Source organism: Phocoena sinus, chromosome 3 (genome assembly GCF_008692025.1).
Source record: "Phocoena sinus isolate mPhoSin1 chromosome 3, mPhoSin1.pri, whole genome shotgun sequence".
In the NCBI taxonomy this organism is placed as follows: domain Eukaryota; kingdom Metazoa; phylum Chordata; class Mammalia; order Artiodactyla; family Phocoenidae; genus Phocoena; species Phocoena sinus.
The window spans coordinates 47,544,752-47,568,598 of NC_045765.1; the positions used below are offsets into that span (position 1 = coordinate 47,544,752).

At 38.3% G+C, this 23,847-nt stretch overlaps 1 protein-coding gene across 1 annotated transcript in view; it reads right to left on the reverse strand.

The window, feature by feature from the left end:
• The window catches only part of SPINK5 (serine peptidase inhibitor Kazal type 5), a 74,292-nt gene that overhangs the window by 16,785 nt on the left and 33,660 nt on the right, over positions 1-23,847 (reverse strand). The window contains exons 14-21 of the mRNA XM_032629001.1: positions 23,504-23,579; positions 23,030-23,157; positions 20,032-20,080; positions 11,861-11,988; positions 11,150-11,210; positions 6,078-6,205; positions 4,404-4,500; positions 2,813-2,940 (exon numbers count right to left, since the gene is read on the reverse strand). Of these exons, the coding sequence (XP_032484892.1) occupies positions 2,813-2,940; positions 4,404-4,500; positions 6,078-6,205; positions 11,150-11,210; positions 11,861-11,988; positions 20,032-20,080; positions 23,030-23,157; positions 23,504-23,579 (795 nt within the window). The remainder of the gene's footprint in view (positions 1-2,812; positions 2,941-4,403; positions 4,501-6,077; positions 6,206-11,149; positions 11,211-11,860; positions 11,989-20,031; positions 20,081-23,029; positions 23,158-23,503; positions 23,580-23,847) is intronic.

Below are 23,847 nucleotides of genomic sequence, written 5' to 3' on the forward strand. Positions count from 1 at the left end.
CACAGCTTACCCTTCCCCCTCCCCGTATCCTCAAGTCCATTCTCTAGTAGGTCTGTGTACCAAACGTAAAATAGATAGCTAGTGGGAAGAAGCCGCATAGCACAGGGAGATCAGCTCGGTGCTTTGTGACCACCTAGAGGGGTGGGATAGGGAGGGTGAGAAGGAGGGAGATGCAAGAGGGAAGAGATATGGGAACATATGTATAACTGGTTCACTTTGTTATAAAGCAGAAACTAACACACCATTGTAAAGCAATTATACTCCAATAAAGATGTAAAAAAAAAGTTTCATTTGGCTTTATGCTTAAAAGAAACGTGTATGAATGTATATAACATGAATATGTGTGTGTGTGTGTGTGTGTGTGTGTGTGTGTGTGTGTGTGTATTTTACAGAGCTCCCTTTTCATATATAAGAAATAGGGAAGTGGTAGTAAATGTATCCTGAGGATTCAAACAAATATAATAAAGTCATGACATCTTAATCAAATACTAGGAAAAAGAGACCACCTGTAATGATTCAGTCTGGTGGAATTCAATCTACAATCACAGCTCTGCTCAAAAATCTCCAGTGGCTTCTGATCACACATAGAATAAAATCCAATGTCCTTCTCTTGGCCTAAAAAAGCCTTACATGATCTTTCCAAATTAATTTCTGCAATTTTCTACGCAGTAACCTTGAGACACAATGACCTCCTCTCTCTTTCCTGAGCTTGCGAATTTCATATATATCTACAGAAACTTGCATTGGCTTCTGCTCTGCCTGAAACTTTCTTCCTTCAGATGGCCAGCTGGCTCATTTCACTCCTTTTTTCAGGTCTCCCTTACTGTCAGGCTTTCCCCAAACACCATAAAGTAGCACCTCCAATCCCTTTCTGTTGCCTTACTCTGCTTTACTTATCTTATCAACACCTGGTCTTGTTATGTAGCTTTTTACTTCTTTGTTTATAATCTGTCTTTCCTATATTATAGTTTCATATGGCAGGAATTTTGTCTTGTTCACTTGAAGAGCACCTGTCCGTGAAGAGTGCCTATTATATAGTAGGCCGTCAAAAACCATTTATTGTCAGATGAATGGGTTCCAAAGATTGTAAAATTATTTGATTTATGTTGTTACTTTGTTATGTTGTTAAATATTTTGTTACCTGGAGTACCAGGTAAGTATCTTTTTGTTTTGTTTTGTTTGTTTTGTTTTGTTTTTGTGGTATGCGGGCCTCTCACTGTTGTGGCCTCTCCCGTTGCGGAGCACAGGTTCCGGACGCGCAGGCTCAGAGGCCGTGGCTCACGGGCCCAGCCACTCTGCGGCATGTGGGATCTTCCCGGACCGGGGCATGAACCCGTGTCCCCTGCATCAGCAGGCGGACACTCAACCACTGCACCGCCAGGGAAGCCCCAGTTAAGTATCTTATAACATAGATGACATGGATTGTATCAGCAAAGTTTTATCTTAATAATTGTTTGCATCTGAGATTCATCATTTGTTCCTTCACAAAATTACCCACTATTAATATGTGATGCAGGAAGAAATAGTCATATGTGAAGAGCTATCTCAATTATGTACATCATACCTACGAAGTATGAGGTGTGCAAAGGGGCAACATAGGGTAGCATAAGAGATCATAATAGTCATTCTTTTATTGCTATTAATGGTGACACCTGTTATTTACTGAACACTAATGACAGTGCTAATAGTGACCATTCACATTTTTTGTGCACCTCCTTTGTGCTAGGCACTGTGCTAAGAGTTTTACATAGTTTTTCTCATTTAACTTTCAAAAGAAACATCATGTGGCTACTATGAGTATGGCTGCCCCACCCCCACTATAAATATGAGCAGATTAAAGCCTAGGGACGTGAAATAACCTGTCCAAGAACATGGAGCTGAAATAACCATATGATGCTAATACCCATATGATGCTAATACCCTAGCACTGCCCCATTCTGCCACCCTGCTTCTATTAAAGAATTTTATGACATGGAATAAATACTAGGCTGGTATTCAGAAGAACTGGATTCTAGTTTCAGCTCTGAAATCACTCCCCCATGAGACCTTGTACTTAAAAAAAAAAAATTCAGTTTTTCTCATCTGTAAAATGCAGCATTTGGAATAACTAGATTTTATCACATGGCCTGTAGTACCACAATCACAAGATTGTGATTTTTTTTCAAGGAGAAAAAAAATGTGTGTGGAGAAGCATTAAGTGCTCATTAAATGCATATCAATTAAATACCATAATTAATAACACTGTGATACATGCATCAAATTTTAGAACTATAAGTACCCATCAAGGTTACCTAGAAAACTACCTCAGTATACAGATGGGGCCAATAGTGGTTATGTTACTTGCTGCAATAACACAGATCAAGAGTGGCTGAGCTGGATCATTAACCACTCCAATCAGTACCATTCACCAAAAGAAAATAGGTAGAAGGAACAAACCCTGGATTGTGCAATAAATGTGTCCCATACATATGACATGAAGCCACCCTCTTAAACTATGTTGGTTAACTATTCCAATGACCATTGCAAACCATCCTTAGGATTTAGCCATGATGTGTTCTAAAGAGCAATTATCTACCATGATGACACAGTTCACAGAATTATGATAGAAAATAGAGTAGGAATCAGCCACTGATTAGCTGCCCTTACTAGGGCTCATTGTTCCTTAGGGGATGCAGGAGAAAGAGATAATATTTGAGAATTAACAAAAAGGGTAGTGTTCACGAAAGGAGCTATAGGCAAATGAGAAATAACCATTAATTCAGGAGGAACAGGTGACTATCTTTTAAACATGCAGGTTGAGAGAATTACTTACAGTTTCTCTTTACACATGGCACACTTATTGTTGTATGATTTGCCATTTTCACTGCGTACAGGATCAATCTCCCGAGTACAGCTAAGTACTCCATTTTTCATTTGTTTCCGATACTCAGCACATTGGTCCTGAAAGGGAAGAAGAGAGCAGGCCTCTTGGATGACTTGGTCTGTTGTATTGTTATTAAGTTTGTTAAATAATTTGAGTAAGAAGTTCTTGTCTATGTTCTCTTATAGGGCATGTAACATCTAGGATTGCTGTCTACAGAAGAGGAGGGGCTGGAATCATCCATTTTCTAAGACATCTGTTGTCATGGGTAATGTTGCTTTTAAGGTTCTACAAAGGGAAATTATAAAGCTGGTTGGGATTTAATCGCACAAATCAAGGGTAAGCAAACTATAGCCTACAGGACTAATCTGTCCTGCTGTCTGTTCTTACATATGAAGTTTTATATATAAAACTTGAAACGCACCCTCACTCATTCATTTAAATATTATTTATGGCTGCTTTCCCACAACAGTGGCTATTCAACAGAGTTGAATAGTTGCGACAGAGACCGTGTGACCCGTAATGCCTAAAATATCTGCTATCTGGCCTTTTACAGAAAAAAAAAATTTTGCTGACCTCTAATGTAGATAGAAGGGAGAAAGAAGTGCTGGGAGAAAGCACAGAATCATGCAAAATGCCAAGGAAGACAGGCTTAAGCAAATTATGAAGAGAGAAAAAGGGTCTTAACAAGTCTGTCATTTGAGAGTGAGAACTCAGGTTCCTACAGGAGAAAATATGGAAAAACAGAAAAGCCAAAATTTATCAAAGGCAGATATTGGGCCTGTGTCAGATCTGGAGGCAAAGAGATGGTCTTGATATCCCCAGGTCATAAGAATAGAAAGAAGGTGGCTGTGATCTCAGGCAGTTGTTCACATGCCCAAGGAGTGAGCTTACATGCAACACTGCCATGCTGACACTTAAAAAAAAAGTCTCAGGAAATGTGCTAAACACTTGCCTAAATTATTTTATTGTATCCCTATAAGAGTAGTGCTAAGGAAGAGAAACTAGAGTTGAGTGAGATGAAGTGATTTATTCAGTGCTTTGCAAGTCCAAGTGGCATGGGTAGGATGATACCTCAAACTATCTGACTCGAAAACCTGTGCTCTTTCACCATATTACCCTGCCTAGGAACAACAGAAAATATACTTCCAAAAATGGCTCCATTCAGGGAAAAAGAGAATAATGAAAGGAAATGAAGAGCAGGTGATGCTGATGTGGAACATCTCCACATTTATACCACTTACTCTCCTAGGATCATTTATTGGCCTGAAAGCTAGATGATATAAAGAGGAGTCAAGAGACTGGGGTCTGGTATTCATGTTAATTATTTCCAAGTTTAAAGAAGTCAAAGCGAGCCCTAGAGAAACTAAAAATTGCTCAGATATTACTCTGCAGTCTTAAGGGGAAAATCCCCTGTCCTTCCAAGGATGCTTTCCAACTCAGCACTACATACATTCATAGCCTTTGACCATAGGGTCTGCCGGGGTCCCAGTGCCATTGAGTTGAGCCCACGCTGGTTATGGAAATTAGAGGCTGCTCTCACCTGAGCTGTCCCTCTTCTGCCACGTTTGCAACCATTCCGTGCAGCTTTTCTCTGATCTTCCCTTTCTTTTCTCTTTCTTTCTTCATATTCTTTCTGGCTGGAAATTGGAAAGTGGGAGGTAGGGAATAATAGATTACAGAGAGTGGAATGCATTTCTGTGAGTTTCTCATCATATGACCAGATTAGATTTGTATGGAATTCACCAGCATTTATTGAACACCTATTACATTGCAGGCCCTCTTTGAAAATATCAATAGAAAGATGAATTATGTCGCATCCTTTTGCCTGGAAGAGCTCTCATTGCAGTAGAAGAAAACCAGCGTTTACATAACCTCAAGCAAGACTAGGTGAACAATTAATTAGCATTTTGTAAATGCTCATGTGAACCTCCAGCTGGATTTCTCTCAAATACCTCATGTTCAAAAGGTCCCAAAATAATTATCTTCTCTGCCAAATGTGTTCTTCCTCCGGGATTCTCTTTCACAAAGAACAAAACATTGGAGCCATCCCTAACCACTCCCTCTCCTTCAGCTCGCATAGCTGTTGCCACAGGACGTTGGTTTCACTTTCACAGTGTCTCCTGTGTTGACCCACTCACCTTCTATTCTAGCTCCCTTGCTCTAGTTACCTCTCACTGGATTATTGTAATCCCCTACTACTGCCAGCGGTATTCTGAATTTTAGTCCCTTCCTCTTTTCTTCTTTTTACTGCTGACATATGAATCTTCCGAAAGGAACCATATTTACGCCACTTACTCTCCTAGCTGAAAAATTTTAGCAGCTTGCCACTGTATATAGAATTGACTTCAAAATCCATGATCTGGCATTCACAGTTGGTGAAGTGGGTAAGCTCTAACTAAACTAAAATGACTTGCTCTCTTTATGTACATACAGTACAGTTTCTTTAATTTTAGATTTTACCTACGCTGTTCCTTCTTCCTCTCATTCCTTCCCATACTGTTCACATATGATCCAAATTACCAGATCTAATTCTATTCTTCCATAAAACTTTCTATTAACGCTCCCTTTCCTAAACTACCATAACACACTGTATATATCATTTTTCACTTAGCAATTCCTCCTTTGTGTTATATTAATTTATGCCCATGTCTAAACCTTACTGAACTATATGATTTTTGGTAATACTGTTTCATTCAACTTTGTATAACCAACCGTTATACACATTATACGTTGTACATGTTCAGCAAATGACTGTTAATGACAAATATTTTAGGTGTACTTCCAAACTTTGTGTAAAGCTATCTTTAGTTTCCTAGAAGTGTGATTTTTTTTTTCCAAAAATGCAGGTAGAGGCGTTAAATTGATAGTAAAATCTGTGTATGTTCTTCCCGATGGGGATTACAAAATAATCCAGAAAAGGGATCCACCTGACAGCAAAGGGCTTAAGATTTTATCAAGAAAGATGGTGTGATCATTGTAAGGTGCTACCCCAGAACTAATGGAGAATGTAGTGTAATAACTTAGTCATCTATTGCCTATTTCTAGAATTGTGAATCTTAGCCTCTGTAAAGAGAGATTCACCCCAAAATGCTTTAGAGATCATCATTTGTCATTTTTACACGTAAGCAAAGGACAAACACAATCTATATTATCTTCCCAGCTCTTTGCCTCCCGGCTCTGCCACCCACAGCATGGGCTTCATCTGTGCACTCACAGGACTTCTTTGCACATGGCGCACTTGTTGCCATGGGTCTTGCCATCTGGGCCACGCACAGGATCATTTTCTCGAGTGCAGAAAAGACTTCCATTTTTCAGAAGGCTCCGAAATTCACTGCATGTATCCTAAAAGGAGGAGAAAAGGCAAGAGCTTGGGTATTTTCTTGGAAATTACTTTGTTGGGTCCCTACTAAGTGCTTCCTGGAAAAAAAAAAAAAAGAAAATGACCTATGAATGTTTCTTTCTGGCAACTGTTTTGTTCAAATCCTAGTAAGCACACAGGACTTAAAAAGAGGTTTCTGTTTCTTTTTCCTTGAGATACAGCCTCCAAATCCAGACTGAACCTGCAGTCACACACAAGCAAGAACCTCTTAATAAACTGGGTTCTCTGCAGACTGGTCACAGTCCTTAGTCAAGATTTTATTGTCCCTCTCTATTATATTATAATGCAATAAAAACACTGCACATGGCATAGAATTTTAAAGAATTAAGGTTTAGGTAGAACTTTGAAGTTCACCTGGTGCAACCATCTGTACTACGTCTCAATCCCCTTTATGTCATACCTGCCAAAAAGTGGTCTAATTTGCACTGGAATACCTACAGTGATGAGTTCGTTACCCTCCAGATAGTTCATTCCAAAATTTCTTAGATCATTCCCACAGATTAGCCATAGTGCTACTTTGGGAGGATCTTGGAAAATATGTCTAATCAATCCTATAGGATCCTTATTCTTAGAGTTTTATTTTTCTAAGATGTCACTGCATGGGATGAATACGTTCTTTCAAACCAGTAAGCAAAGTCAACATATTTTACTTCCCTCAGAAAAATTGAGTATTTTTTCCTTCCTGCACGCAGAAAGTCCTTCATATATTTGGGGAAAGCTTTCTTGTCCTTCTCCATAGCTCCCTATGTGCTTTTCCAAGAGCAAAGCATCCCCAGATACTTCAGTCTTTCTGTTCCAATCTGTTTCAGTCATTTGCACCATTTTGCATTCTTAATTCTTCCCCTTTCCTAAAGAATTTAACATAATATTCCAGGTATGTCCAGACAAGCCCAATATGTTGACAGCTATATAATATCATTAGTTAGAATTCCATTCTGTCACCAAGAGACCTTGGATGAGGGGGTCTTGCCTCTCTGTGCCTCAGTTACCTCTTCTATAAAATGGAAATAATGATAGTATCTGTTCCACACAGTTAAAATAATAATGGCCAATATCTATTAAGTATTCAATATATGTGCTGAATTGTTACGAGAATAATGTGAAATAATGTATATCTACTATATCTACAATGACTGACATCTAGGAAGTACTCAGTAAATTTTAGCTTCAGAGTTATGAGGAATTGAGATAGAATAAGCAAATCACTTAAGATCATATAATTAATTACTGGTGGCAAGTAAGATTGAACTTGTGTTTTTTTCTGTATCTTTTAGTTCAAGTCAAAACTCAGTGAGGACAAGAGTGAGTTTTTTTCCCAGCTTTCCTTCAAGGTTCACTGCCTGATTCCCTAACTGGTCATATTTAGCAAAAGAAATATGATATGAGAGGATAGTTTATGGGTAGTAGCTAATGTGAAATCAGAAATCGTCTGATACTGAAGAATATTTTCTTATTGATGTTGCAAAGGGAAGCATATGAGCTACTCATATTATTTTTAAATTCAGGCTCACAATTGTGGGAAAAATAACCGTAAACAAACCAATCATACAGAATTCCAAGTGATACTTCATTGTAGATTATTTTTTTTTTTTTTAAACATCTTTATTGGGGTATAATTGCTTTACAATGGTGTGTTAGTTTCTGCTTTACAACAAAGTGAATCAGCTATACATATACATATGTTCCCATATGTCTTCACTCTTGCGTCTCCCTCCCTCCCACTCTCCCCATCCCACCCTTCCAGGCTGTCACAAAGCACCGAGCTAATATCCCTGTGCCTTGCGGCTGCTTCCCCCCAGCTATCTACCTTACTACGTTTGTTAGTGTGTATATGTCCATGACTCTCTCTCGCCCTGTCAAAACTCACCCTTCCCCCTCCCCATATCCTTAAGTCCGTTCTCCAGTAGGTCTGCGTCTCTATTCCTATCTTACCCCTAGGTTCTTCATGACATTTTTTTCCCTTAAATTCCATATATATGTGTTAGCATACGGTATTTGTCTTTTTCTTTCTGACTTACTTCACTCTGTATGACAGATTCTAGGTCTATCCATCTCATTACAAATACCTCAATTTCATTTCTTTTTAAGGCTGAGTAATATTCCATTGTGTATATGTGCCACATCTTCTTTATCCATTCATCCGATGATGGGCGCTTAGGTTGTTTCCATGTCCTGGCTATTGTAAATAGAGCTGCAATGAACATTTTGGTACATGACTCTCTTTGAATTTTGGTTTTCTCAGGGTATATTCCAAGTAGTGGGATTGCTGGGTCATATGGTAATTCTATTTGTAGTTTTTTAAGGAACCTCCATACTGTTCTCCACAGTGGCTGAACCAATTCACATTCCCACCAGCAGTGCAAGAGTGTCCCCTTTTCTCCACACCCTCTCCAGCATTTATTGTTTCTAGATTTTTTGATGATGGCCATGCTGACTGGTGTGAGATGATATCTCATTGTAGTTTTGATTTGCATTTCTCTAATGATTAATGATGTTGAGCATTCTTTCATGTGTTTGTTGGCATTCTGTATATCTTCTTTGGAGAAATGTCTATTTAGGTCTTCTGCCCATTTTTGGATGGGGTTGTTTGTTTTTTTGTTATTGAGCTGCATGAGCTGCTTGTAAATTTTGGAGATTAATCCTTTGTCAGTTGCTTCATTTGCAAATGTTTTCTCCCATTCTGAGGGTTGTCTTTTGGTCTTGGTTATGGTTTCCTTTGCTGTGCAAAAGCTTTGAAGTTTCATTAGGTCCCATTTGTTTATTTTTGTTTTTATTTCCATTACTCTAGGAGGTGGGTCAGAAAGGATCTTGCTGTGATTTATGTCATAGAGTGTTCTTCCTATGTTTTCTTCTAAGAGTTTGATAGTTTCTGGCCTTACATTTAGGTCTTTAATCCATTTTGAGCTTATTTTTGTGTATGGTGTTAGGGAGTGATCTAATCTCATACTTTTACATGTACCTGTCCAGTTTTCCCAGCACCATTTATTGAAGAGGCTGTCCTTTCTCCACTGTACATTCCTGCCTCCTTTATCAAAGATAAGGTGTCCATATGTGCGTGGGTTTATCTCTGGGCTTTCTATCCTGTTCCACTGATCTATCTTTCTGTTTTTGTGCCAGTACCATACTGTCTTGATTACTGTTGCTTTGTAATATAGTCTGAAGTCAGGGAGCCTGATTCCTCCAGCTCCTTTTTTCGTTCTAAAGATTGCTTTGGCTATTCGGGGTCTTTTGTGTTTCCATACAAATTGCGAAATTTTTTGTTCTAGTTCTGTGAAAAATGCCAGTGGTAGTTTGATAGGGATTGCATTGAATCTGTAGATTGCTTTGGGTAGTAGAGTCATTTTCACAATGTTGATTCTTCCCATCCAAGAACATGGTATATCTCTCCATCTATTTGTATCATCTTTAATTTCTTTCATCAGTGTCTTATAATTTTCTGCATACAGGTCTTTCGTATCCTTAGGTAGGTTTATTCCTAGATATTTTATTCTTTTTGTTGCAATGGTAAATGGGAGTGTTTTCTTGATTTCACTTTCAGATTTTTCATCATTAGTATATAGGAATGCCAGAGATTTCTGTGCATTAATTTTGTATCCTGCTACTTTACCAAATTCATTGATTAGCTCTAGTAGTTTTCTGGTAGCATCTTTAGGATTCTCTATGTATAGTATCATGTCATCTGCAAACAGTGACAGCTTTACTTCTTCTTTTCCGATTTGGATTCCTTTTATTTCCTTTTCTTCTCTGATTGCTGTGGCTAAAACTTCCAAAACTATGTTGAATAAGAGTGGTGAGAGTGGGCAACCTTGTCTTGTTCCTGATCTTAGTGGAAATGCTTTCAGTTTTTCACCATTGAGGATGATGTTTGCTGTGGGCTTGTCATATATGGCTTTTATTATGTTTAGGAAAGTTCCCTCTATACCTACTTTCTGGAGGGTTTTTATCATAAATGGGTGTTGAATTTTGTCGAAAGCTTTCTCTGCATCTATTGAGATGATCATATGGTTTTTCTCCTTCAATTTGTTAATATGGTTTATCACATTGATAGATTTGCGTATATTGAAGAACCCTTGCATTCCTGGAATAAACCCCACTTGATCATGGTGTATGATCCTTTTAATGTGCTGTTGGATTCTGTTTGCTAGTATTTTGTTGAGGATTTTTGCATCTATGTTTAGATTATTTTTAATATCAATAGTTTTTGATGGGGGCAAGGAAATACCCACAAACCTGGAAAAATCTACCTGGAGTCATTCATTTTGAAACCAAGAAAATATTACTGGGGAAAGTTGCTCTTCTATTTTTCTGCCAACTGCTGACACCAGAGATAATTAAAGTTAAAGCAAGGAACACACCTGGTTTGACCAAATGTGCTCATCCAAAGCTACATAGTGTGTTAGGAATAATGCTAGATTTGGTGTCAGGAAGTCTAAGTTTGAATTGTTTCTGTTTTGCAGCTGTGAGAACTTTGAAAAAGTATGAAGATTCTGATACCAATAGTCTCACTACCTTTGTAAGCAAGTTCTTCCTCCTTCTGGATTTTAAATCTTCATTTAAAAATAGGGCATGGAGTAAATCAGAGGTTTGCAAACTATGGCCCATGAGCAAAATCTGGCCTACCACCTTTTCTGTGTAAGTAAAGTTTCATTGGAACACAGCCATGCCCATTTATCTGCATATCATCCATGGCTGTTTTAGAGCTACAATAGCAGAGTTGAGTAGTTGTGACAGAGACTGAATGGTCACAACCTAAAATATCTACTGTCCGGCCCTTTAAGAAAATTTTATCAACCCCTGGACTAACTAAACCTTGAGTTCTCTCACATAGGCCTTCAGTGATTCCATGAGTTATTTTTAAAGAGAAACTGCAAAACCGCACTGTGGTATGAAGCTTCCAAGATAACTACCTTTTCAGCTCCTCTCTTAGGTCTTTTGGATTCAGCTTCTTTTTCTTTTGCTTCTTGCTGGCTGTAAGAGAAAGGCAGGGGGAACAATCATTCCTAGTACCCAATACATATTATCCTAAAGGGGAATCTCTCTTGATAGATATATTTCATTACTTCTACACCTATACCAACTTAGCTTGGGAGTAGAAAGGTAAATGTACACCTCTCCATATTGTTCTTCTTGTTTTTAGTATTGCTTAAAGAGTAAGACACATATGCCATGGCCAGCCAGTAAATAAATTTTCACTACTCTGTTTATTTTGGAAAACAAAGATATCGGCCTTCTCCTCAGAAAGCAACTAGGATACTTAAAAAATGACTAAATATTAGCAAATTTTTAATTTGCTAGCACCCAGTGATTACATCTTTGGATTATTCATGACAGTATGTATGCAGAGAACAAAAATTCCAATCGTCATATGCCATTAACTCTGGAGGAGTTTCCTCTTAGCACATAGTCCTCCCTTAATGGCAATTCAAGTACCTTTCAGAACACTGAGAACACTACAAAGAAATGCACCAAGTATATGGCTTTGTAAGAGTAAATCCCCAAACTCAGTGCAAAGATAGCCATCTGCCTCCTAGAAAAAACCTTCAATATCATCTCTCTTGCCCACCACAGGCCTGTCTTCTCCGACACTCAGCAGGAGCAGTGACTGCAGCTCTACTCACAAGAAGGCCACACACATGAAGCAGGTGTTGCCATGGATTTTCCCATCTGGGCCCTCGATGGGGTCATTCTCTGTGGTGCAGGGAAGACTTCCGTTCCTCGCATAGTTATGGTATTCACGGCACAGCTGCTGCCAAGTGAGGGAGGGTTTAAGAATCAGGTAACTAGGGCTTCCCTGGTGGGGCAGTGGTTGGGAGTACACCTGCCGATGCAGGGGACACGGGTTCATGCCCCAGTCCGGGAAGATCCCACATGCTGCGCAGTGGCTGGGCCCGTGAGCCATGGCCGCTGAGTCTGCATGTCCGGAGCCTGTGCTCCGCAACGGGAGAGGCCACAGCGGTGAGAGGCCCGTGTACCACAAAAAAAAAAAAAAAAAAAAAAAAAAAAAAATAGAATAATCAGGTAACTAAATATTGAAAGCTTCCTCCACATCACCCCTTTGAAAACTATGATATAATGTCCCAAACATAATGGATGCATCAAGAAGACGATGCAGAAGGTTAGTATCAGCCAAGACGCTGTTCAGAGGCCTAGGTCACACATTGTTTGGAATATGAGATTGCTGTCACTTATCTAATTATAAAACCTTCAGTTTACCCGAATATTATTCTGGGCTAGGCACTGTGAGACATACAAAAAAGAATGATTTATTGTCCCTTTCGTAAAGCAATTTGTGGTTGGCAGAATAATAGCTCCTGCCCCCAAATTTGTCCAAGTCCAGATATCCAGGACCTGTGAATATATTGCAGGGCAGGGGGGACTTTGCAGATGTGTTTAAGTTAACGACCTAGAGATAGGGATATTATCCTGGATTATCCTAGTATGCCCAATGAAATTAAAAGGGTCAGTCCTTAAAACTGGAAGAGTAAGACGGGAGAGAGTGAGAGGGAGATATGACTACAGAAGAACAATTAGAGATGCAATGTTGTTGGCCTTGAAGACGATGGAAACAGTCCAGGAGCCAAGGAACATGAACGGCCTCTAGAAGCTAGAAAAAGCAGAGACATTCATTGCAGAGTTCCTGGAAAATGAAGAAAATATGTTCTCAGAGTGGTTTCCTATCCTCCCTACACTTTTCTCTATTATGAAGAATAAGTAATGCAGAGTAAGAAGTAAAAAGAAAAGTGATTACATGTAGCAGTAAGTCAGTAAGCATTTAAAAGTCTTCTATCGGGGCTTCCCTGGTGGTGCAGTGGTTAAGAATCCACCTGCCGATGCAGGGGACACAGGTTCGAGCCCTGGACTGGGAAGATGCCACATACCACGGAGCAACTAAGCCTGTTCGCCACAACTACTGAGCCTGCCTGCCACGACTACTGAAGCCTGCACACCTAGAGCTCGTGCTCTGCAACAAGAGAAGCCACTGTAGTGAGAAGCCTGCGAACCACAATGAAGAGTAGCCCTCCACTCGCTGCAACTAGAGAAAGCCCGTGTGCAGCAACGAAGACCCAATGCAGCCCAAAATAAATAAATTAATTAAATTAAAAAAATAAAAGGCTTCTATCATAGACTCAGAATTGTGATGTCACTATAGTGGATCTGTAAATATTTACCATCAGCATTCTTTTGAGGGTGCTTAAATATTGGTGCAGAAGAAGGCTGATAAAATTGGTGGAGAGCAATATAAAATATATATGTTTATGATGTGTTGCACATCACAGTCTATAAAAGCTAGGAAAGATCAAGGTGAGGAGATTCAACAGGCCTGGAAGGGGAAGCTTCCTGGAAAAACTGAGAGTATACATACAGGATAAACCCTAGGAAAAACACACCAAGGCACATATTAATCAAACTAACAAAAACTAAATTCAAAGAAAAAATATTAAAAACAGCAAGGGAAAACCAAAATATAACATACAAAGGAATCCCCAGAAGGTTATCAGCTGATTTTTCAGCATAAACTCTGCAAGCCAGAAGGGAGTGGCCGGATATACTTAAAGTGATGAAAGAGAAAAACCTACAACCAAGATTACTCTACCCAGCAAGGATCTCATTCAGATTTGATGGAGAAATCAAAAGCTTTTCAGACAAGCAAAAGCTAAGAGAATTCAGCACCACCAAACCAGCTTTACAACAAATGCTACAGAAACTTCTCTAGGTGGGAAACACAAGAGAAGAAAAAGACCCACAAAAACAAACCCAAAACAATTAAGAATATGGTAATAGGAACATACATATTAATAATAACCTTGAATGTAAATGGATTAAATGCCCCAACCAAAAGACACAGACTAGCTGAATGGTTACAAAAACAAAACCCATACATATGCTGTCTACAAGACACCACTTCAGACCTAGGGACACATACGGACTGAAAGTGAAGGGATGGAAAAAGATATTCCATGCAAATGGAAATCAAAAGAAAGCTGGAGTAGCAATACTTGTACCAGATAAAATAGACTTTAAAATGAAGACTGTTCCAAGAGATAAGGAGGGACACTACATAACGATCAAAGGATCAATCCAAGAAGAAGATATAACAGTTACAAATGTTTATGCACCCAATTAGGAGCACCTCAATACATAAGGCAAATGCTAACAACCATGAAAAGAGAAATCGACAGTGACACGATAATAGTAGGGGACTTTAACACCCCACTTACACCAATGGACAGATCATCCAAACAGAAAATAAATAAGGAAGCACAAACTTTAAATGACACAATAGGCCAGATAGATTTAATTGATATTTATAGAACATTCCACCCGAAAGTGGCAGAGTACACTTTCTTTTCAAGTGCACATACAACATTCTCCAGGATAGATCACATCTTAGGTCACAAATCAAGCCTCAGAAAATTTAAGAAAACTGAAATCGTATCAAGCATCTTTTCTGACTATAACGCTATGAGACTGGAAGTCAATTAAAGGAAAAAAACTGTAAAAACCACAAATACATGGAGGCTAAACAGTGTGCTACTAAATAACCAAGAGATCACTAAAGAAATCAAAGAAGAAATTAAAAAATACATAGAAACAAATGACAAGGAAAACACGACAATGCAAAACCTATGGGATGCAGGAAAAGCAGTTCTAAGAGGGAAGTTTATAGCATTCAATCTCACCTCAAGAAACAAGAAAAATCTTAAGTAAACAATCTAAACCTACACTTAAAACAACTAGAGAGGGCTTCCCTGGTGGTGCAGTGGTTGAGGGTCTGCCTGCTGATGCAGGGGACACGGGTTCGTGCCCCGGTCCAGGAAGATCCCGCATGCTGCGGAGTGGCTGGGCCCGTAAGCCACGGCCGCTGAGCCTGCGCGTCTGGAGCCTGTGCTCTGCAACGGGAGAGGCCACAACAGTGAGAGGCCCGCGTACCGTGTGGAAAAAAAAAAAAAAAACAACTAGAGAAAGAAGAACAAAGACAACCCAAAGTCAGTAGAAGAAAAGAAATCATAAAGATCAGAGCAGAAATAAATGAAATAGAAATGAAGAAAACAATAGGAAAGATCAATAAAACTAAAAGCTGGTTCTTTGAGAAAATAACAAAATTGATAAACCCTTAGCTAGACTCATCGAGAAAAAAAGGGAGAGGATGCAAATCAGTAAAATTAGAAAGGAAAAAGGAGAAATCACAAATGACACTGCAGAAATACAAAGGATTATAAGAGACTACTACAAACAACTATATGACAATAAAATGGACAACCACGAAGAAATGGACAAATTCTTGGAAAGGTACAATTTTCCAAGACTGAACCAGGAAGAATTAGAAAATATGAGCAGACCTATCAATATAAACAGTAATGAAATTGAAATCGTAATTAAAAATCTTCCAACAAACAAAAGTCCAGGACCCGATGGCTTCACAGGTGTATTCTATCAAACATTTAGAGAAGAGCTAACACCCATCCTTCTCAAACTCTTCCAAAAAATTGCAGGGGGAGAAACACTCCCAAATTCATTCTACGAAGCCACCATCACCCTGATACCAAAACCAGAAAAAGATATCACAAAAAAAGAAAACTATAGACCAATATCACTGAGGAACATAGATGCAAAAGTCCTCAACAAAATACTAGCAAACAGAATCCAACAGCACATTAAAAGTATCATACACCATGATCCAGTGGGATTTATCCCAGGGATGCACGGATTCTTCAGTATACGCAAGTCAATCAGTGTGGTACAGCACATTAACAAATTAAGGAATAAAAACCATATGATCATCTCAATAGGTGCAGAAAAAGCTTTTGACAGAGTTCAACACCAATTTATGATAAAAACTCTCCAGAAAATGGGCATAGAGGGAACCTATCTCAACATAATAAAGGCCATATATGACAAAGCCACAGCAAGCATCATACTCAATGGTGAAAAACTGAAAACATTTCCATTAAGATCAGCAACAAGACAAGGATGTCCACTCTCGCCACTCTTATTCAACATAGTTTTGGAAGTCCTAGCCATGGCAATCAGAGGGAAAAAAAGAACTAAAAGGAATACAAATAAAACTGATACAAGGAATACAAATAAAACTGTCACTGTTTGCAGATGACATGATACTATACATAGAGAATCCTAAAAACGCCACCAGAAAACTATTAGAACTAAGCAATGAATTTGGTAAGGTTGCAGGATACAAAAATTAATGCACAAAAATCTCTTGCATTTCTATACACCAACAATGAAAAACAGAAAGAGAAATTAAGGAAACACTCCCATTTACCATTGCAACAAAAGGAATAAACTTATCTAGTAATAACCCTGACTAAGGAGGCAAAAGACTCGTACTCAGAAAACTATAAAACACTAATGAAAAATATCAAAGATGACAAAAACAGATGGAGAAATATACCATGTTCTTGGATTGGAAGAATCAATATTGTGAAAATGACTATACTACCCAGAGCAATCTACAGATTCAGTGCAATCCCTATCAAACTACCAGTGGCACTCTTCACAGAATTAGAACAAAAAATTTTACAATTTGTATGGAAACACAAAAGAACCCAAATAGCCAAAGCAATCTTAAGAAACGCAGAGTTGGAGGAATCGGGCTCCCTGACTTCAAACTATACCACAAAGCTACAGTAATAAAGACAGTATGGTACTGGCACAAAAACAGAAATATAGATCAGTGGTAGAGGATAAAATGCCCAGAGATAAACCCACACACATATGGGCACCTAATTTACAACAATGGAGGCAAGAACATACAATGGAGGAAAGACTGCCTCTTCAATAAGTGGTGCTGGGAAAACTGGACAGCTACATGTAAAAGAATGAAATTAGAACACTACCTAACTCTACCCAAAAATAAACTCCAAATGGATTAAAGACTTAAATGTAAGACCAGACACTATAAAACTGTTAGAGGAAAACATAGAAAAAACACTCTATAACATAAACCATAGCAAGATCTTTTTTGACCAACCTCCTAGAGTGTTGGAAGTAAAAACAAAAATAAACAAATGGGACTTAATTAAACTTAAAAGCATTTGCACAGCAAAGGAAACTATAAACAAGACAAAAAGACAACCCTCAGAATGGGAGAAAGTATTCGCAAATGAAACAACGGACAAAGGGTTAATCTCCAAAATATACAAAGAGCTCATGGAGCTCAATATCAAAAAAACAAACAATCCAGTTAAAAACTGGGTGGAAGACATAGACATTTCACCAAGGAAGACATGCAGATGGCCAAGAGGCACCTGAAAAGATGCTCAACATCAGTAATTATTAGAGAAATGCAAATCAAAACTACAATGAGGTATCACCTCAGGCCAGTCAGAATGGCCATTATCAAAAAATCTAGAAACAATAAATGCTGGAAAAGGTGTGGTGAAAAGGGAACACTTGTGCACTGCTGGTGGGAATGTAAATTAATACAACCACTATGGAGAACAGTATGGAGTTTCTTTAAAAAACTAAAAATAGAACTATCATACGACCCAGCAATCCCACTATTGGGCATATACCCTGAGAAAACCACAATTCAAAAAGAGACATTTACCACAATGCTCATTGCAGCACTATTTACAATAACCAGGACATGGAAGCAACTTAAGTGTCCATTGACAGATGAATGGATAAAGAAGATGTGGCACATATATACAATGGAATATTACTCAGCCATAAAAATAAACGAAATTGAGTTATTTGTAGTGAGGTGGAGTGACCTACGGTCTGTCATACAAGTGAAGTAAGTTAGAAAGAGAAAAACAAATACTGATGCTAACGCATATATATGGAATCTAAAAAAAAAAATGGTACTGATGAACTTCGTTGCAGGGCAGGAATAAAGATGTAGACATAGAGAATGGACTTGAGGACACAGGGTGGAAGGGGGAAGCTGGTGCGAAGTGAAAGTAGCATTGACAATATATACACTACCAAATGTAAAATAGTTAGCTAGTGTGAAGCAGCCGCATAGCACAGGGAGATCAGCTCGGTGCTTTGTGATAACTTATAGGGGTGGGATAGGGAGGATGGGAGGGAGGTTCAAGAGGGAGGGAAGGGCTTCCCTGGTGGCGCAGTGGTTGGGAGTCTGCCTGCCGATGCAGGGGACGCGGGTTCGTGCCCCGGTCTGGGAAGATCCCACATGCCGTGGAGCGGTTGAGCCTGTGAGCCATGGCCGCTGAGCCTGCGCGTCCGGAGCCTGTGCTCCGCAACGGGAGAGGCCACAACAGTGAGAGGCCCGCGTACCGCAAAAAAAAAAAAAAAAAAAAAAAAAAAAAAAAAAAAAAAAAAGAGGGAGGGAATATGGGGACATATGTATGCATATGGCTGATTCACTTTGTTGTACAACAGAAACTAACACAGTATTGTGAAGCAATTATACTCCAATAAGGATCTATTAAAAAAAAAGAAAGAAAGACATATCTGAAACAAAGATATGGGGGAGAGAACAAATATGAAAGTATGATGCCTGGAGAAACTGACACCTTTCCGGGAGTTACTTGATAAAGTCCAGGGATGGGGGATGCATATTTGAAACAGAAGAGTAACAATGGGAGTGGAGAGGAGGAGGAATGTGTTAAGACCATTTGAAAAATCTAATAGGATTTAGAAACTGATCAAACGTTATGGATAAAACAAATTTTCAATTCTGAATTACTAATAAAAAGATGGTTCCAGGTAACAGAAAGTTACTGAGAAAATGAATCAGTTTAAAGGCAACATTTTAAACTGTGTCAACTTTCCCCCCCAAATTATTAGGCTTATACTTTTGAAGCTGTTGTTAGGAAACAGAATAAAGGTAAACCTTGTGTAAGGCTATGTGAGAGTAATCCTACATCTATGTAAAGACAGACTTTGCTCTGCTACTTATAAAATTGTAAAATTATAGAAATGTGAAGTAGATTAAAAATAATTAGAAAGTCAAAGGATTTAATTAATAGTCATAATTGAAAGTGAAAATACTAGTATTCCTCCATAGTTGGGTGCTGACAAAGATCAAATATGATAATATATGTGCTCTTTGTTTTGTAAATTGAACTAATGTGAATGATAGGGATGTTGTACTCTCTCTTTAAAATAGCTAAGAGGTAGGAATTATGTAACCTGAAATTAGTAAATTGTAAAAATTGATAGTAATAACCTGTGCCTGACAACAGAAATCTTAAGAAAAGCCAAATAAGTTAAACTCCATTTTTTATGAACTAAACCTTAAATTTTGAATTATCATGAAATAAAATTGATACTCAGGAAACTTGTACTTAAGACTTTTTTTTCCAGGTTAAAGGTTATATTTATTCATTTTTTAAAATTAATTTTTATTGGAGTATAGTTGACTTACAATGTTTGTTAGTTTCTGCTATACAGCAAAGTGAATCAGTTATACATATACCTATATCCACTCTTTTTTGATTCTGTTCCCATATAGGTCATTACAGAGTATTGAGTAGAGTTCCCTGTGCTATATAGTAGGTTCTTATTAGTTATCTGTTTTACATATAGTACTATGTATATGTCAATTCCAGTCTCCCAATTTATCCACCCCCATTTCCCCTTTGGTAACCATAAGATTGTTTTCTACATCTGTGACTCTATTTCTGTTTCATAGGTTCATTTGTACCATTTTTTAAGATTCCACATGTAAGCAATATCATATGATATTTATCTTTCTCTGTCCCATAAAAAACAGGAAAACATTTATGCTAATGAGATATCTAGAATGTTACTGCAGAGAAAAAATGTCAGGGTATAATATAAGAATTTGTGAGAAGATTACCTTTGCAGTTTCTCCTTTAGCCTTTGCTCTTGCTCTTTCTTCTTGTTGACTGTAAGAAACAGGAAAAAAGAGAGACAGAAGAATCTTAATACAGTAGTATAGATTCTTAACATTCACAGGTTGATCATTCATTGCTTTGATTATTCTCAAGCAACTCCAAAGATCCACTCATAGTAGGTGTAATTTTATTGGGTAATAATTAGAATGATTTACCACACCTCAAGAGAATGGTGTTCAAGGGAAAACCCCTTAATTAATGAGTAAACCTATTTAGCTTCCCAGCAAATATCCTGGAATAGGACTTTCTTATTTGCTGATTCTTTTACATCTGCAAAAGGTGCAGAACTCTTTATAAAGTTGTGATATTTAGCTTCTGGGAGGCAGTATAGCATGGTGATTAAGAAGAAAGAAGAAAGACTCTGCAGCCAAATAGAATAAGGAACACAAAAAGTGTCTTAACCTCTCTGTGTTTTCCTCATCTTTAAATGGGGAAATGGAGTGGAGGGATAGAAGAGGTAATAAGAATACTTCTCTCATAGGACTGTTGTGAGCATTAAATAAGTTGATACATGTAAAGCAGTTAGAATTAGTATCCGGTACATAATAAAGTGATTGATAAAAGTGATTGTTATCATCAGCATTGTAAGCATTATTGAAAGTGAACACTCCAAAAACAGGCATATTGGGCTTCCCTGGTGGCGCAGTGGTTAGGAATCCGCCTGCCAATGCAGGGGACACGGGTTCGAGCCCTGGTCCGGAAAGATCCCACATACCGCAGAGCAACTAAGTCCGTGTGCCACAACTACTGAGCCTGCGCCCTAGAGCCCACAAGCCACAACTACTCAGCCCATGTGCCACGACTACTGAAGCCCGTGCTCCTAGAGCCCGTGTTCTGCAACAAGAGAAACCACCGCAATGAGAAGCCTGTGCACCGCAAGGAAGAGTGGCCCCCTGCTCACCACAACTAGAGAAAGCCCGTGTGCAGCAGTGAGGACCCAACACAGCCAAAAATGAATAAATAAATTTTATTTATATAAATAAAATAAATAAATAAAAACAACAAAAAAACAGGCACATGATGAAAATGAAATGAGAGAAATAGCTGTTAACCATTTTGGATGAGTAACAGTGTTAGAAATTGAGTTTAATATACTCAGTCTGCAGCATAATTAGATCTATAATGCATATAAGTCAATCATGTTGTAGAGACAAAAATAATTTGCTAAAACGTTTTCATACATTACAGTCAACGTAAAAACTGCTCATTGATCAACTTAAAACTTTTTTAAAAGTTGAAAACACTATTTGTATATGATATTAAAGTGTTTAAGAAATGACTATGGAGGGAAGTATGGTTCTTAAGAAAGGCAATAGCCTTTGCTAACATATCCATAAAATATGAGGCAATAAAATTTTAATTGGATAAGGAATTTTTATATTGATGGAACAAGCTAACTAAAATAGCTCCAAAATTGTGGGGTTTCTTATACTTCTTTATATGGATACTGATCCAAACTTTACTGTGAGTCTAAGTTGACTATAAAATTTAAGAAGCATTTTCTTTTCATAATGGAAACTTGTCAGAGGAAACAGCAGAGATGACCACTAGGTGGCAGACTTACTTGCTCATCGCTGAAAGATTAAGGTAAAGAAAAACAGACTGAGATGAGCGTAACAGGCAGATGTTACTACCAGAAGTTGATAATGGTTTTGCTAAATAATTATACCCTGTCTACACCCTACATTGAGAAATCTTATCATTTTCTTCATTTTTCCTGGGCCGAAATTTCCATCATTCTCATCTTCTCTGGGCCTTAATTTTTTTCCATCTATAACTTGGGATAATACAGAACCAATTTCATACGGTTGTTGTGAAGATTAAATGAGATTGGGTAGCAAAACCCAAGTATATGCCGATTATATGCCAATAAATGTTGGTTATGATAATTATATGGTCATCATCATGACTTCCATCTAACAGATTTTTTAATGCTTCCATGGCTCACTTACACCATGGGACAAATTTGCTGGGTTGTATTGCTCTCCACCAGGGAAGACGGAATGACTGAATCCTTTCAGAGATTCTGGGCATATAGAAAATAGAGTATCCCTTGGGACAAAGACTTAAGGAATACAGCAGACTCTGGTTTGAGAGGACATACCATGTTGTCTATTCTAAAGTCATACTTTAGTCCCCTGTAAATGAGGTATTCAACTCCTGTACAACAAAATCATCATTCCTGAAGCAGCCTTTCTCTAACTATTGCAGAGTTCATCTTCATGTTGTGCCCAAATATGTCTCCCTATATCTCTCATCAATTTTAATTCTGTTCCTTGAGGTCACACACAACGAGTAGAAATAAAAATCATGAACACAAAACAAAAATTCCTAAAATTTGCCATGCACCATAATGATATCAATATATTACATGTAATCTCATGCATTTCCTCTTTCAGCTGATAATCCTTCAGAAAACTAAAAGCAATTAGTATGGTTGTCATAGAGTATTCTCTTCTCTGAAAAAAGGATTCGGAGTTCTTTCTGAAATGTCCTGAAATTATTCTGCATTTTTTATATCACAGTAGTTATCATCTGAAAGCTCTCCACTTGTTTTTGGAGTTTTTTGTGTGTTTGTTTTTTTTTTAGTTCATTTAAATGTGACACACAAGAAGAGGAAAACTGGGCTTCCCTGGTGGCGCAGTGGTTGAGAGTCCGCCTGCTGATGCAGGGGACACGGGTTCGTGCCCCGGTCCGGGAAGATCCCACATGGCCCATGAGCCATGGCCGCTGAGCCTGCGCGTCCGGAGCCTGTGCTCCGCAACAGGAGAAGCCACAACAGTGAGAGGCCTGCGTACCACAAAAAATAAAAAAAAAAGAAGAGGAAAACTACACTGAAGTTTTACACTGAAGAGGAAAATGCATTATTCATAATTGTTGGAAAACTGCCCTTAGCAGTTCCCTGTCCCCACTGCCTCAGAAGCCCCAAGCTCTACTCACAAGAAAGCCTCACACATGAAGCAGAGGTTGACATGCATCTTCCCATCTGGGCCCTGGATGGGGTCGTTCTCTCTAGTGCAAAGAAGATGTCCATTATTCATGGATTTGCGGTATTCCCTGCACGACTTCTGTGAAATCAAGGAGGGAAGTTTGAGGTGTTGAACACGGGTTGGATCAGATTGCAAAAACTGCTGAAGTTTATACATTTTTCTTAAATGGCGGTCAGCACTTAGCAAATTTTAGAATGGTTCTTAACTTTGAAGACGTGAATATTTTTAAATGATCAAAGTTACAGACCCTCAACCTAGAAATAGTCACATATGCACATGTGTACATGCACACATATAAACAAATAAACAAACCACAAACTGTATCAATGTTTCATACAGTTTAAGGGAATTTATGGATTCCCTGAATGCCATCTATGGATCCCAGGTCCATATGCCTCTGACTTGTTGAAGAAGGTCCCCTCACCTCAAAGGAAGATGTATTCTTAGATTGCCTTTTATTTTTTGATTCATCTTCCCTCTTTTCTTTTTTTTCTGCTTGGCTAAAAAAGAGTGATTTAAAAAGAGATGAGTAAGAATCATAGAATCTCCAGATTGAAAGTGATCTAAAATACTCAAATATCATTCAGTTATTATAGTTATATATATTATGAACCATGTATGAACTGATGTACTGTTTGGCATATTGATATGTTTGCTAGTGATCTGTCGTGTTTCCAGATGATTTCATATCCCACTCTGCAAGGGTATGATCCTTGTTTCATGTCATTTACACTTCCACGGGAACTTAACCAGTGATTGATATGCAGG